The sequence below is a fragment of the Rhinopithecus bieti genome, unplaced genomic scaffold (genome assembly GCF_001698545.2).
Source record: "Rhinopithecus bieti isolate Rb0 unplaced genomic scaffold, ASM169854v2 scaffold_12573, whole genome shotgun sequence".
NCBI classification, from domain to species: Eukaryota; Metazoa; Chordata; class Mammalia; order Primates; family Cercopithecidae; genus Rhinopithecus; species Rhinopithecus bieti.
Window position 1 is genome coordinate 1,953,664 of NW_016807321.1, and position 12,860 is coordinate 1,966,523.

General features: G+C 54.0%; 1 protein-coding gene across 1 annotated transcript in view; it reads right to left on the minus strand.

The window, feature by feature from the left end:
• The window catches only part of ZBTB46 (zinc finger and BTB domain containing 46), a 50,454-nt gene extending 38,072 nt beyond the window's left edge, over positions 1–12,382 (minus strand). Inside the window, 1 exon segment of the mRNA XM_017881280.1 lies at positions 10,846–12,382. Coding sequence (XP_017736769.1) covers positions 10,846–11,782 — 937 coding nt within the window. The 5' untranslated portion in view covers positions 11,783–12,382.
• Positions 12,383–12,860: the final 478 nt, after the last annotated feature.

The following is a 12,860-nucleotide window of genomic DNA, read 5'->3' on the forward strand; positions in this document are numbered from 1 at the left end:
TGGAGACTGGGAAGTCCGAGGTCAAGGTCCCAGCAGACCTGGTGTCTGGTGAGGCCCCTCCTGACCTGCAGACGGTGGCAGGTGAACCCTCAGGGCCCCTCCCCAGAGTCTGGGAGCAGAGTGGGTGGTGGGTGCTATATTCTCACGAGCGTGTTCAGGGATCAGGGCCTGGCTGTGACTTCATCACTTCCTCCAAGGCCCTCCCCACACGCACCACACGCGGGCTGGGCTCTGACACACGAGTGTGGGGGGTGCACATTCAGCTCATAAGAGGCTTCAAATAAAAATCACCCAATTTTATTTTATTTTATTTATTTATTTTGAGACAGAGTTTTGCTCTTGTCACCCAGGCTGGACTGCAGTGGCCGGATCTCAGCTCACTGCAAGCTCCGCCTCCCGGGTTCACGCCATTCTCCTGCCTCAGCCTCCCGAGTAGCTGGGACTACAGGCGCCCGCCAGGACGCCCGGCTAATTTCTTTCTGTATTTTTAGTAGAGACGGGGTTTCACCATGTCAGCCAGGATGGTCTCGACCTCCTGACCTTGTGATGGGCCTGCCTCGGCCTCCCAAAGTGCTGGGATTACAGGCACTTGCCAACACGCCCAGCTAATTTTTTGTATTTTTAGCAGAGACGGGGTTTCACTACATTGGTCAGGCTGGTCTCAAACTCCCAACCTCAGGTGATCCGCCCGCCTCAGACTCCCAAAGTGCTGGGATTACAGGCACGAGCCACCGCGCCCGGCCAAAATCACCCAATTTTAAATATAAATTATTGTAACAAATTAAGGTGAAAAACACATAAAAGAAATCAGGATAAGCAGAAAGAACTCTCCCATGCTAAAAGTTGGGTTTCGGCCGGGCGCGGTGTCTCACGCCTGTAATCCCAGCACTTTGGGAGTCTGAGGCAGGTGGATCATGAGGTCAGGAGTTCAAGACCAGCCTGACCAACATGGTGAAACTCCGTGTCTACTAAAAAAAAAATACAAAAATTAGCTGGGTGCAGTGGTGGGCACCTGTAATCCCAGCTACTCGGGAGGCTGAGGCAGGAGAATTGCTTGAATCCGGGAGGTGGAGTTTGTAGTGAGCCAAGATTGTGCCACTGCACTCCAGCCTGGGCGACAGAGCAAGACTCTGCGGAAGGAAGGAAGGAAGGGAGGGAGGGAGGAAGGGAGGAAGGGAGGAAGGAGTGAGCCAAAGGCCAAGAGAAAAGATTTGCAAAGCACATACTTGATGAAGGACTTGGAACAAGAACACCTAGGAACTCTCACCGCTCGGTAATAAAAGATGGGCAGAAGATCTGAACAGACACTTCCCCAAAGCAGGGACCCGGATGCGGAGCAGGTGCCCGATACTCACGACTGCGAGCTGAGCCACGACACTCACTCGGCCGGTGCCTCACGGCCGCCACGAGGAAACACGGCAGAAAGACCCGGACAGACACTTGACCAAAAAAGATCTATGAATGGCATCATCAGCCATCAAAGAAATGCAAGTTAAAGACCACAGAGAAGCCGGGCGCGGTGGCTCACGTCTGTCATGCCAGCACTTCGGGAAGCCGAGGTGGGCGGATCACTTGAGATCAGGAGTTCGAGACCAGCCCGGCCAACATGGTGAAACCCCGTCTCTACTAAAAATACAAAAAAATCAGCCAGGTGTGGTTCTGGGTGACTGTAATCCCAGGTACTCGGGAGGCTGAGGCAGGAGAATCACTTGAACCCGGAAGGTGGAGGCTGCAGTGAGCCGAGGTCATGCCATTGCACTCCAGCCTGGGCAACAAGAGTGAGAGACTCCATCTCAAAACAAACAAACAAAAAACCATGAAGAGGAGTCTCAGAATTGAACCACATTGAACCACAATGGTTAACGCTGTTTTGTTTGTTTTGTTTTGTTTTACAGACTGTCTCACAATGAAAAAGGTAGAGACAGGGTTTCACCATGTTGGTCAGGCTGGTTTCTAACTCCAGACCTCAGGTGATCCACCCGCCTCGGCCTCCCAAAGTGCTGGGATTACAGGCGTGAGCCAGCAGGCCAGGCCCTTTTTTCTATTTTTTTGAGGTGTGATATATTACATACCCTAAACTACACAGATTTCAGGTGTACAGTTTGGATAGTTTCTTGTTTTTACTCCTAACACTGTATTGAGAAAATATTCACGCTCAGAGAAAAGTTGAAAAAATGAAATGGTGAAGATGCCTGCTGCCTAGATCCCCCAGTTAACACTTCGCTGCGTTTGCTTTGTTATGTATTTGTCCATCTAATCACTAAAAACTCTTCTTATTTTTCAGTGCATACTAAAAGTATGAAAAATTAGCCAGGCATGGTGGCAGGCGCCTGTAGTCCCAGCTACTTGGGAGGCTGAGGCAGGAGAATGGCGTGAACCCGGGAGGCAGAGCTTGCAGTGAGCCAAGATTGTGCCACTGCACTCCAGCCTGGGCAAAAGGGTGAGACTTCGTCTCAAAAAAAAAAAAAAAAAAAAAAAATTTAGCCAGGCATGGTAGCATGCAGCTGTAGTCCCAGCTACTCGGGAGGCTGAGGCAGGAGAATTGCTTGAACCCAGGAGGCAGAGGTTGTAGTGAGCCGAGATCACGCCACTGCACTCCAGCCTGGGCGACAGAGCGAGACACTCAAAAAAAAAAAAAACAGAAAAGAGGCGTGGCGATTTTCGTCAAAATCCCGGGCTACCGTATGCAAACCCCCAGTGGTGAGCCCATGAGGCCCTGGCAGAGACGCCCAGGCTGCAACCCCCAAGCTGTGGCTTTACCGCCGTGTGGCAGAAGGGACTCTGCAGATCTGCTTCCGTTCAGGATCTCATGACGGTAAGTCCTGGAGGAGCCACGTGGGCCTCAACAGACCCGCCAGGTCCCTGTCAGAAGAGAAGGAGGCAGGAGGGTGACAGAAGTGAGGATGGGAAGGGGCAGGAATGATGTGGGGCCATAAGCCAAGGATGCTGTGGCTTCCAGAAGCCGAAAGAGGCCCACGGACTCCCCTGAGCTCCAGGGGATCCAGCCCTGCCAGCTGCTTTGGACTTCAGAGAACCGTGAGACAAAACCTGCATTGCTCTGACACTAAGTCTGGTAATTTATTACAGCAGCCATCAGGAGCCAGCGCACCTCGTAACCTATAAACGCCCCCAGGTGCTTGCCAAAAGCACACACACCCATGAGCTAAAAAGACACCCGCAGGAGAGCCTCACAGCCGTGAGCCCGACACCCAAACACCCACATCTGGACGACAACAGGACAGGCTGCAGCCACGCCCCACGCGCCACGTGCCACGCACCACGCCCATGGGGGGGAGCAGCGCTGCTGCCGGCCTCAGCTGTGAGTCCTTCCCCACCAGGACAAGGAGCAAAGCCAGAGACGCAAGGACACCCTGCCGAGTGGCTGCGTTAAAAGTTCAGTGTGAGCCAGGCAGTGGCTCACACCTGTGATCCCAGCACCATGGGAGGCCCAGGCGGGAGGATCACTGAGCCTAGGAGTTTGAGACTGGCCTGGGAAACATAGTGAGATCTACATCTCTACAAAAAACATTTTTAAAAATCAGCCAGGCGTGGTGGCGCACGCCCACAGTCCCAGCTACTCAGGAGGCTGAGGTGGGAGGACCACCTGAGCCCAGGAGGTCAAGGCTGCCGTGAGCCGAGATCGTACCACTGCACTCCAGCCTGAGCAAGAGAGTGAGACCCTGTCTTTAAAAAACCAAAAAACACAGCCAGGTGCAGTGGCTCATGCCTGTAATCCCAGCAGTTTGGGACGCTGGGGTTCACGAGTTCACGAAATTGAGACCAGCCTGGCCAACGTGGCGAAATCTTGTCTCTACTAAAAATACAAAATATCAGCCGGGCATGGTGGTGAGCGCCTGTAATCCCAGCTACTCAGGAGGCTGAGGTGGGAGAATCGCTTGAACCTGGGAGGCAGAGGTTGCAGTGAGCCGAGATGGCGCCATTGCACTTGAGCCTGGCAACAGAGCGAGACTCCATCTCAAAACAAAAACAAAAAATACTCTGTCCAGTGCCGAGAGCAGAAATTTTTGAAAAATAAAATGAAAACAAAAAACAGCCATGGTGCTGTGAAGGCTGTTATTGTCTCTGTCCTAGTCACCAGCCGCTCCCCTAACAGACTGTAATGTGGTCAGAGCTGATTGCAGGTAATTCTGCTCATACCTGAAAGCAAAAACATCTAGAGAAGGTGCAGCTGAGTTCTCAAGCTTCCCAGGAAAGGACTGAACAGGGGAGTGGATGAAAACAAGCCAAGCCCAGCATCTCCCGAGCGGCTGTGGGATCTGTGGGATCTGTGGGATCGGGGTGTGGAGCAGGACCAAGCCCAGCATCGCATCTCCCGAGCGGCTGTGGGATCGGGGTGTGGAGCCAGATCAAGCCCAGCATCTCCCGAGTGGCTGTGGGATCTGTGGGATCTGTGGGATCGCAGTGTGGAGCCAGATCAAGCCCAGCATCTCCCGAGCTGCCAAGGGATCTGTGGGATCGGGGTGTGGACCCGGACATCCTTCCCACCCCACCCGAATGGCCGTGGGATCTGTGGGATCGGGCTGTGGACCCGGACATCCTTCCCACCCCACCCGAACGGCCGTGGGATCTGTAGGATCGGGGTGTGGACCCGGACATCCTTCCCACCCCACCCGAACGGCCGTGGGATCTGTAGGATCAGGGTCCTTCCCACCCCACTACTGACCAAAGCACATGATGCCATCTTTTGGTTGAAACCCTTCCATCCAAAAAATAAAAAGACCATCTCAAGTGCAGGAAATTTGCTTCAACAGAACCATCGGATCTGCCGTGCTACTGAAACGGACTGTGAAAGGTGTTCTGGAGGCCAGGTGGGGGCACCTCACGTTCTGCCGGGCGCCAGGAGGGCCGAGATGCCACGCACACTCAGGACAGGAGTCCCTGCATGGATGTAACCTCAGAGGTAACTCCCTGCCCTCATGTGATCAGGACGGCTGAGACCGTGGGGGGTCCTCCTCCCCAACCTTCGTGGACAGAAGGGGGGAACACCAGAAGGGGACAGAGCCGTGGCCCCCTCTGCTCGCCAGTTCTTGCTTTATCCCTAGCAAGGAGCTCTGGGGGCTGTAAGGAGCTGCTGTCAGCACAAGGAAGAGAAACTGCCTCACCGGAGGCAGGCCGGCCTGGTCCAAGAAACAGCTGGAAGATCCCCCCTACCCTGACAGCTAGGACCCTCACTCCCTCCCGGAGCAGACAGGAGGCTTGCAGGCAGCACTGCCTACCTGGGAAGCCATCTCCCCCCATCTGGAGCTCCTGCAGTTCTAATGTACGCTTAAAAATCCCAACATGTCAAGCTCCTGCCTCACCAGGGTTCAAGTACACACTTACTTTACAAAACACACAGATTTTACTGTGGCAGCACCGCTTAGGCATGTGTGGGGCCATTTAGTTGGGGCACCTGGGCTGTTCCTTTACCATCTTCTCATGCAGTAGCTACATATCCACTTCATCAAGGCCTCACCAGTCACCTCTCAGGTCCTTACTGCACTCCCTCCGCAGATGAGAAGGAGACGCCAGGGCCTGGGGAGGCATGGGCCTGCCTGCACACATGAATCTGCACATTTTAATGCTATTTCCCACAAGCTCTCATAGAAGTGAACTGCTGTAACTGAGAAATAAATTTCAAGGCATACTGTTTCTTGGAAGCTGTTAAGTGAGAATGCATTTGTCCTCCCTGCCTAGAAAATCACTCTTAAAAACAAACAGGCCCCAGGGTCACCAGGAGCCAGGAGGATGCACAGAGGGGTTGGGGCATCGACATCGAATGATCCATGGTGACCACTTGACGTATGTTCTTAGAAAAGGGACTTTGTGGCCGGGCGCAGTGACTCACGCCTGTGATCCCAGCACTTTGGGAGGCTGAGGCAGGTGGATCATGAGGGTCAAGAGATCAAGACCATCCTGGCCAACATGGTAAAACCCCATCTCTACTAAAAATACAAAAAGTAGCTGGGCATGGTGGCAGGTGCCTGTAGTCCCAGCTACTCAGGAGACTGAGGCAGGAGAATGGTGCGAACCCGGGAGGCAGAGGTTGCAGTGAGCTGAGATCGCACCACTGCACTCCAGCCTGGTAACAGAGTGAGACTCAAAAAAAAAAAAAAAAAAAAGAAAAGAAAGAAAGAAAGAAAGAAAAGGGACTTTGTGGCTGGGCATGGTGGCTCACGCCTGTAATCCCAACACTTTGGGAGGCTGAGGCAGGCGGATCGCCTGAGGTCAGGAGTTCAAGACAAGTCTGGCCAACATGGTGAAACCCCATCTCTACCAAAAATACAAAAATTAGCTGGGCGTGGTCGTGGGAGCCTGTAATCCCAGCTACTTGGAGGCTGAGGCAGGAGAATCGCTTGAACCTGGGAGGCGGAGGCTGCAGTGAGTCGAGATTGTACCACCACACTCCAGCCTGGGTGACAGTGAAGCTGTGTCTCAAGAATAAAAAATTTTAAAAACAGGGCATTTGCTTCTATAAATGGGATGAGAATTAAACATCCTCTTCTCTAACATAGAATAAATCTTTAATGGAAACCAGCTGACCTCCACGGGATCATGATCTACCCCCAAACCCCAAGCTTCCAAATCCCAGCCTGAGGGCTTGGGCGGAGGACGCAGCTCAGGGAGTCACTGGCCGCCACGGCGTGGGCAGAAACATCCTCCGTCCTCGCACAGCTCACAGCCTTGTGTCCTCATCTTAGCAACTCGGAATAATCGAATGGAAGAGTTTCACAGTTGCCTTGGAAACCCAAGAGATTTAAGACTCTAACCAAAGTACACAGCCAGAATCACTTGTTGGAGTCTAAAAACACCTTCTGCTCGACAACTGCATTTAAAGCATTCAGCCCACAGGCTTGAGGAGTGCACTATTTCTCAGTGCCTGGATCGACTCTTACAACATAAAGCCCTCCAGCACGGGCACCTGCCAGCGACTGAAGCACACGCACAGCGAGGTGGCCTGGGACCAGTGGGAGGGGTCTCCCTGTGCTGACGAGGGACCCTGCAGCGCATCTGTAAACATCAGAATACGCCCCCCAAAGCTGGGTCTCTCGCCAGGGACCACTGCCTCCCAGGTTTTCGTTGGAGTTAGTGGAAGATGATAAACAGTCACGAGCAGATGGAAAGGCCACTGGCCCTGGCCTGCTGCCTGTACACTCTCCACATGTACGCAGCACAGAGAGAGATGATTTTCCCAACCAGTAACGTCTGGAGACATTTTCGGTTGTACCAACGGGGAACCCAAAGGCAAGTGCTCCTGGCATCTGTGGGTGGAGGCCAGGGCTGCTGCTAACATCCTGCAGTACCCAGGACAGCCTCACGATGGAGCACAACTCAGCCTCCGGCTGCGTTAAACCAACTGCTGTGTTTTTTGTTTGTTTGGGTTTTTTTTCTTTTTTTTGAGACAGGGTCTCACTCTGTTACCTAGGCTGGAGTGCAGTGGCGCGATCTCGGCTCACTGCAACCTCTGACTCCCTGGTTCAAGCGATTCTCCTGCCTCAGCTTCCTGAGCTGCAGGGACTACAGGCATCCACCACCACGCCCGGCTAATTTTTGTATATTTAGTAGAGATGAGCTTTCACCATGTTAACCAGGATGGTCTCAATCTCCTGACCTTGTGATCCACCTCCCTGGCCTCCCAAAGTGCTGGGATTACAGGCTTGAGCCACCACACCCGGCCTCAGATAACTTTTGTATTAGAGATGGGATTTCACCACTCTGCCCAGGATAGTCGCAAACTCCCAGCCTCAAGGGATCCGCCTGCCTTGGCTCTCAAAGCGCCTCCAAAAGGGATTTTGGGCCTGAGCTACTGCACGTGGCCACCAACTTTCACTGAACATCCCGGTTCTCATAGCTCAGTGCAGGACACACAGCAACAACTGAGATGAGAATGAATAAAAGCTACATTGTGTCAAAGCAGAACAGCATTTACCCACAGGTGGGATAGAGGCATAGAGGCAAGAGAAAAGTACCCTATGACGGACACAGTTTCCCTCTGGGATGATGGAAAAGTCATGATGCACAATTTCATGCGCCACAGAAGGGCATTTCGGTCAGGGACAGACCACAGATAACCACCGTGGTCCCGCAGATTAGAACGCAGCCAGGAAATTCCTGTCACCTGGTGACATCATAGCTGTCACAATGTCCCAGCACAACTTAGAAAACTCAGTTTAGGGTAGGACACACCAAGTGTTTATAAAGTCTGCAGCAGTGCACAGTCCTGTCCTCAGCCTTCATGTTCACTCACCACTCGCACACCCAAGGTAACTTGCAGTCCAGCAAGCTCCGTGCATGGCAGGTGCCCTACCCAGGCACGCCGTTATCTTTTATACCCTATTTTTACAGCACCCTTTCTATGTTTAGACACACAAACACTTCCCATGGTGTCACAGCTGCCTGCAGTGCTCAGCATGGAAACTAACACTCTGGCAGGTTGGTGCTGGGTCTGTAACTGGCTGCACTTTCTAGTTCTGTGACAGGTGCCCCATGGCGCTCCCAGAGCAACAGAATCGCCTAACGATGCATTTCTTGGAACCTATCCCTGTCATCAAGCAACGCATGACTTCACTTAATGCCAGTGAAATGTACATTTGAAAATGGTTAAAATGGTAAGGTTTACACTGTGTCCATTCTACCACAATGATAAAAGTTAACGTATGTCGAGCTGCCTTCACTCCCAGCTCTCAGAGATCTCTCAGTGATGGAGAGGAGGAACCAGGGTCAGGAGAAGGGGCCACACCCACCCTGCCCAGGAAGCCCTCCAGCCAGGGGAGCAGGCAGCGTCTCCCACTGTGCCACCCACACACTCGGCATCTGAGACATTTTTCAGGGCCGCCCACCCTGGGGCTTGCTGTCTTTCGTCCTCCTCTGTCCACTCAGGCCCTCCACGCTCATTTCCTCTGTCCACTCAGGCCCTCCACGCTCATCTCCTCTGTCCACTCATGCCCTCCCACGCTCATTTCCTCTGTCCACTCAGGCCCTCCACGCTCATCTCCTCTGTCCACTCAGGCCCTCCCACGTTCATTTCCAGGCTTCATCCTGGAGGAGCCTCTCCATGGGCAGCACCTGCTAGGATGCCTCCATTCCTCCTGTTTTTAAATTAAGAGACAGGGTTTGGGCCGGGCGCGGTGGCTCACGCCTGTAATCCCAGCACTCTGGGAGGCCGAGACGGGCGGATCACGAGGTCAGGAGATCGAGACCATCCTGGCTAACACGGTGAAACCCCATCTCTGCTAAAAATACAAAAAATTAGCCGGGCGTGGTGGCGGGCGCCTGTAGTCCCAGCTACTCAAGAGGATGAGGCAGGAGAATGGCGTGAACCCGGGAGGCAGAGCTTGCAGTGAGCTGAGATCGCGCCACTGCACTCCAGCCTGGGCGATGAGCAAGACTCCATCTCAAAAAAAAAAAAAAAAAGAGACAGGGTCTGGCTCTGTCGCCCAGGCTGGAGGGTAGCGGCGTGATCACGGCTCACTGCAGCCTGGACCTCCTGGGCTCAAGCCATCCTCCTGCCCCAGCCTTCGGAGTAGCCGAACTACAGGCGCAGGCAACACCACACCCAACTCCAAACACCCTTCCTTGACTTGGGCCACAGCCTGGGGAAAAGAGCAGAGGCTAAATCCCCACAATTATTATTAATATGACATGCCCAGCACCAGGAATAGTGGCCAGTATTCAGCAAACATTTAATATATTACTTACAAATCTGGAAGACACATAAGGGACAGCCATTCAGGTGGTGACATCCAGCTCCAACAAAGCTAAGCTCAGAGCCCCTTTGCAGTAGGTAATAGGCAGGACCCAAGGGGAGACCCTGTATCATGCAGTGTAAGAAAAAAACATCAGCCAGGCACAGTGGCTCACGCCTGCAATCCCAGCACTTTGGGAGGCCATGGAGGGGGCAGATCACCTGAGGTCAGGAGTTCGAGATCAGCCTGACCAACATGGTGAAACCTCGTCTCTACTGAAAATACAAAAATTAGCCTAGCCAGGTGTGGTGGCACATGCCTATAATCCCACCTACTTAGAGGCTGTGGCAGGAGAATCACCTGAATCCGGGAGGCAGAGGTTGCAGTGAGCTGAGATCACACCACTGCACTCCAGCCTGGGCAATAGGGTGAGACTGTCTCCAAAAAAAGAAAAAAGAAAAGAAAAGAGAAAAGAAAAGAAAATCAAGGAAATAAACCCAGTCTGTTGTCTTAAACAGGCAGAACCCACAAGAGGTGTTAGCAAATACAAAATCCACTTGCTGGGAAAGGCTGCTTCGTGGCTGTAACATCTCAGGTCCCCAGGTCAAGGACAAAGCTAAGGCACGAAGGACAAAGTACATTCATATGGTGTTTCCATTCAACATTCACTACACCAACAGTGACCAAAGGCTGAAGTCCCGGGATGAAAAGCCTGGAGCTGAAGGCCAACCTGGCAAGCGGCCAGTTGAATTACCCCAGTCAGGGTTCACGGGAGGGTCCCACAGGCCAGGGGAAGCAGACCCTGCAGGCCACGCCCTCACCAGGGCTGAAGGGTCCCCTCCCGGTATTACCCACCCCCCGGCTCACATCCCTTTGGCTTCGGAGGAGCCCAGCCCAGGCAGCCCCTGTGTGTGGGTGACACCAGGGCTGTGCTGATGAGGACAGATACACTGGGTCTCTGAGGACCCTGGCGATGCCCTGGCCTTTGAGATGCATTGGCTGCATTCCCTGCGGTCACAACAATTCCCTGTAAAAGGAAGTGACCCTAGGAAGCCACCAATGTGAGCCTGGACATGTGTCACTGCATCCCCACAGCGCACAGCCGTGGGGCCTGGACACACGGGGGCAGCGGAGCCCCCGTAACAAGCGAAAGGCTTACTTGAGTCTCGGCTGCTGAACGGCCACCCCGACGTCGGCAGGAAGGACGGCACCGGGGAGCTGGCCCGGCTGTCATCTTCCACCTGCTGTGTGATGTGCCGGACGGTCTGTTTGTTTTTCCGATTCTTCCTTCGGCCCGTGGACTGCCAGGCGTCGACAGCACTCTGCTCCGAGAAGGAGTTCTGCACTGCCCCGTCCTTGGCAGAAGGCAGCTCACTCCCTCCGTACTGAGACGGTGAAACCTGTTCTTCCTTGATGCGCAGAGGCCCGTAGCCCACGTCTCCAGGCCACAGAGACTGTGAAGAAACGTCATCGGGGCCGTCAGCCTTGGGCTCCTGATCCTCTTTGCCGTAGCTGCTCCCTCCGTCATGACAGCTGGCGATGGCTGAGTCTCCAGAAGAATTGGCAGGACTCGTTCGCCGTGCCAGCCATGGGGAGATGCTCCTCCCGGCCATCACCGCCGAAATGAGAGCTTCCGTGCTGCTGCTCGACGACGCGCCGATCTCAAACTCCGCAAGCTCGTCTGAGGCATCCGACTTGATGCTGATGTCCAGCGCAGCCTTGATGAAGTCGTGGCACGCTTGCACGATGTCCGTCATCTGCAGGAAGCTGGCGGCTGACATCACCTCGATGACGTTCCTGCTGGTGAGCGCCAGGTGTGCGGAGTACATGAAGTCAATGATGGCCTTGAAGCCCTGGGCCGTGACGATGTCCAGGTGCGTGACCGTGGCCTGCTCCGACGTCTTCTGCACCTGGCAGTAGAGTGTCTTGAAGTAGCGGCTGCTGCCCAGCAGGACGTTCTTGTGTGCCTTGAAGACCTTGCCCTCCACGACCACACAGACGTCGCACAGGACACCGTGCTGCCTCTGCTCGTTGAGCTCCCGCAGCAGGTGCCGGTAGTGGGACGCGATTTCCATATCTTCCTTTCGGTTGTTCATTTGGAAGCCCTGGTATCACCTCTTTTACAGACTCTGTGGAGGTAAGAACAAGTGTTACCCAAGCTCAGCACAGGCAGAGGCCGTGAGAGGCAGCCCGGGAGATGCTGGGCGGGGGGCGGGAGGAGGGCCATGCGGCACAGAGCATGGCCAGTGGGAGAAGGACCCACTGGAGAGCCCACCCACAGGTGTGCAGTGGGGGGCCTGTGTCTCTGCCTGAAGCAGGGCAGCAAACGCCGGAGGGCACCAGTGTGTCCAGGGTGGGACGTCTGCCATGCGTTTCCATGCTGGAGGCTAATGGGATTCTGAACAGAATCCCACACACAGCAACTTGCATATCCCAGAAACGATGAAAACACCCAGCCATGGCTGAAGCAACTCTCACCCAAACTAAGAGGTCGGTTAAACGGCCCACACTGTGGCCATCCCTCACACTTGAAGAAACAAAGCCCTGCCTCACAGGGTCACGGGAGACGTGGAATCGTTTCTGAATCAGGTGCGCCCTGCCCCAGAGTCTCTCCTGTCTCTCCTTAGACTCAGGGATGTGAGTCCTCAGCCTGTTCTCGTCTGTTGGGACTACTCTAACAAGGGGCCATCGCCTGGGAGGTTTTTTTTTTTTTTTTTTTTTGTGAGACGGAGTCTCGCTCTGTCGCCCAGGCTGGAGTGCAGTGGCTGGATCTCAGCTCACTGCAAGCTCCGCCTCCCGGGTTCACGCCATTCTCCTGCCTCAGCCTCCTGAGTAGCTGGGACTACAGGCACCTGCCACATCGCCCGGCTAGTTTTTTGTATTTTTTTAGTAGAGACGGGGTTTCACCGTGTTAGCCAGGATAGTCTCGATCTCCTGACCTCGTGATCCGCCCATCTCGGCCTCCCAAAGTGCTGGGATTACAGGCTTGAGCCACCGCACCCGGCCTTGAAGAAAAATTCTTAAAAAAGAATAAAACTTCCTACACAAAAACCCCACAGAATAAGGATTTAAAGCATTCATAGCCTTAGTCCTGAACGTTTCCAAAACTCTGAGCTCAAACCAGCTCAAGTATTCCGGAAGAGGGAGGCTTCCTGGCTTAGGGCTGGGTCGCTG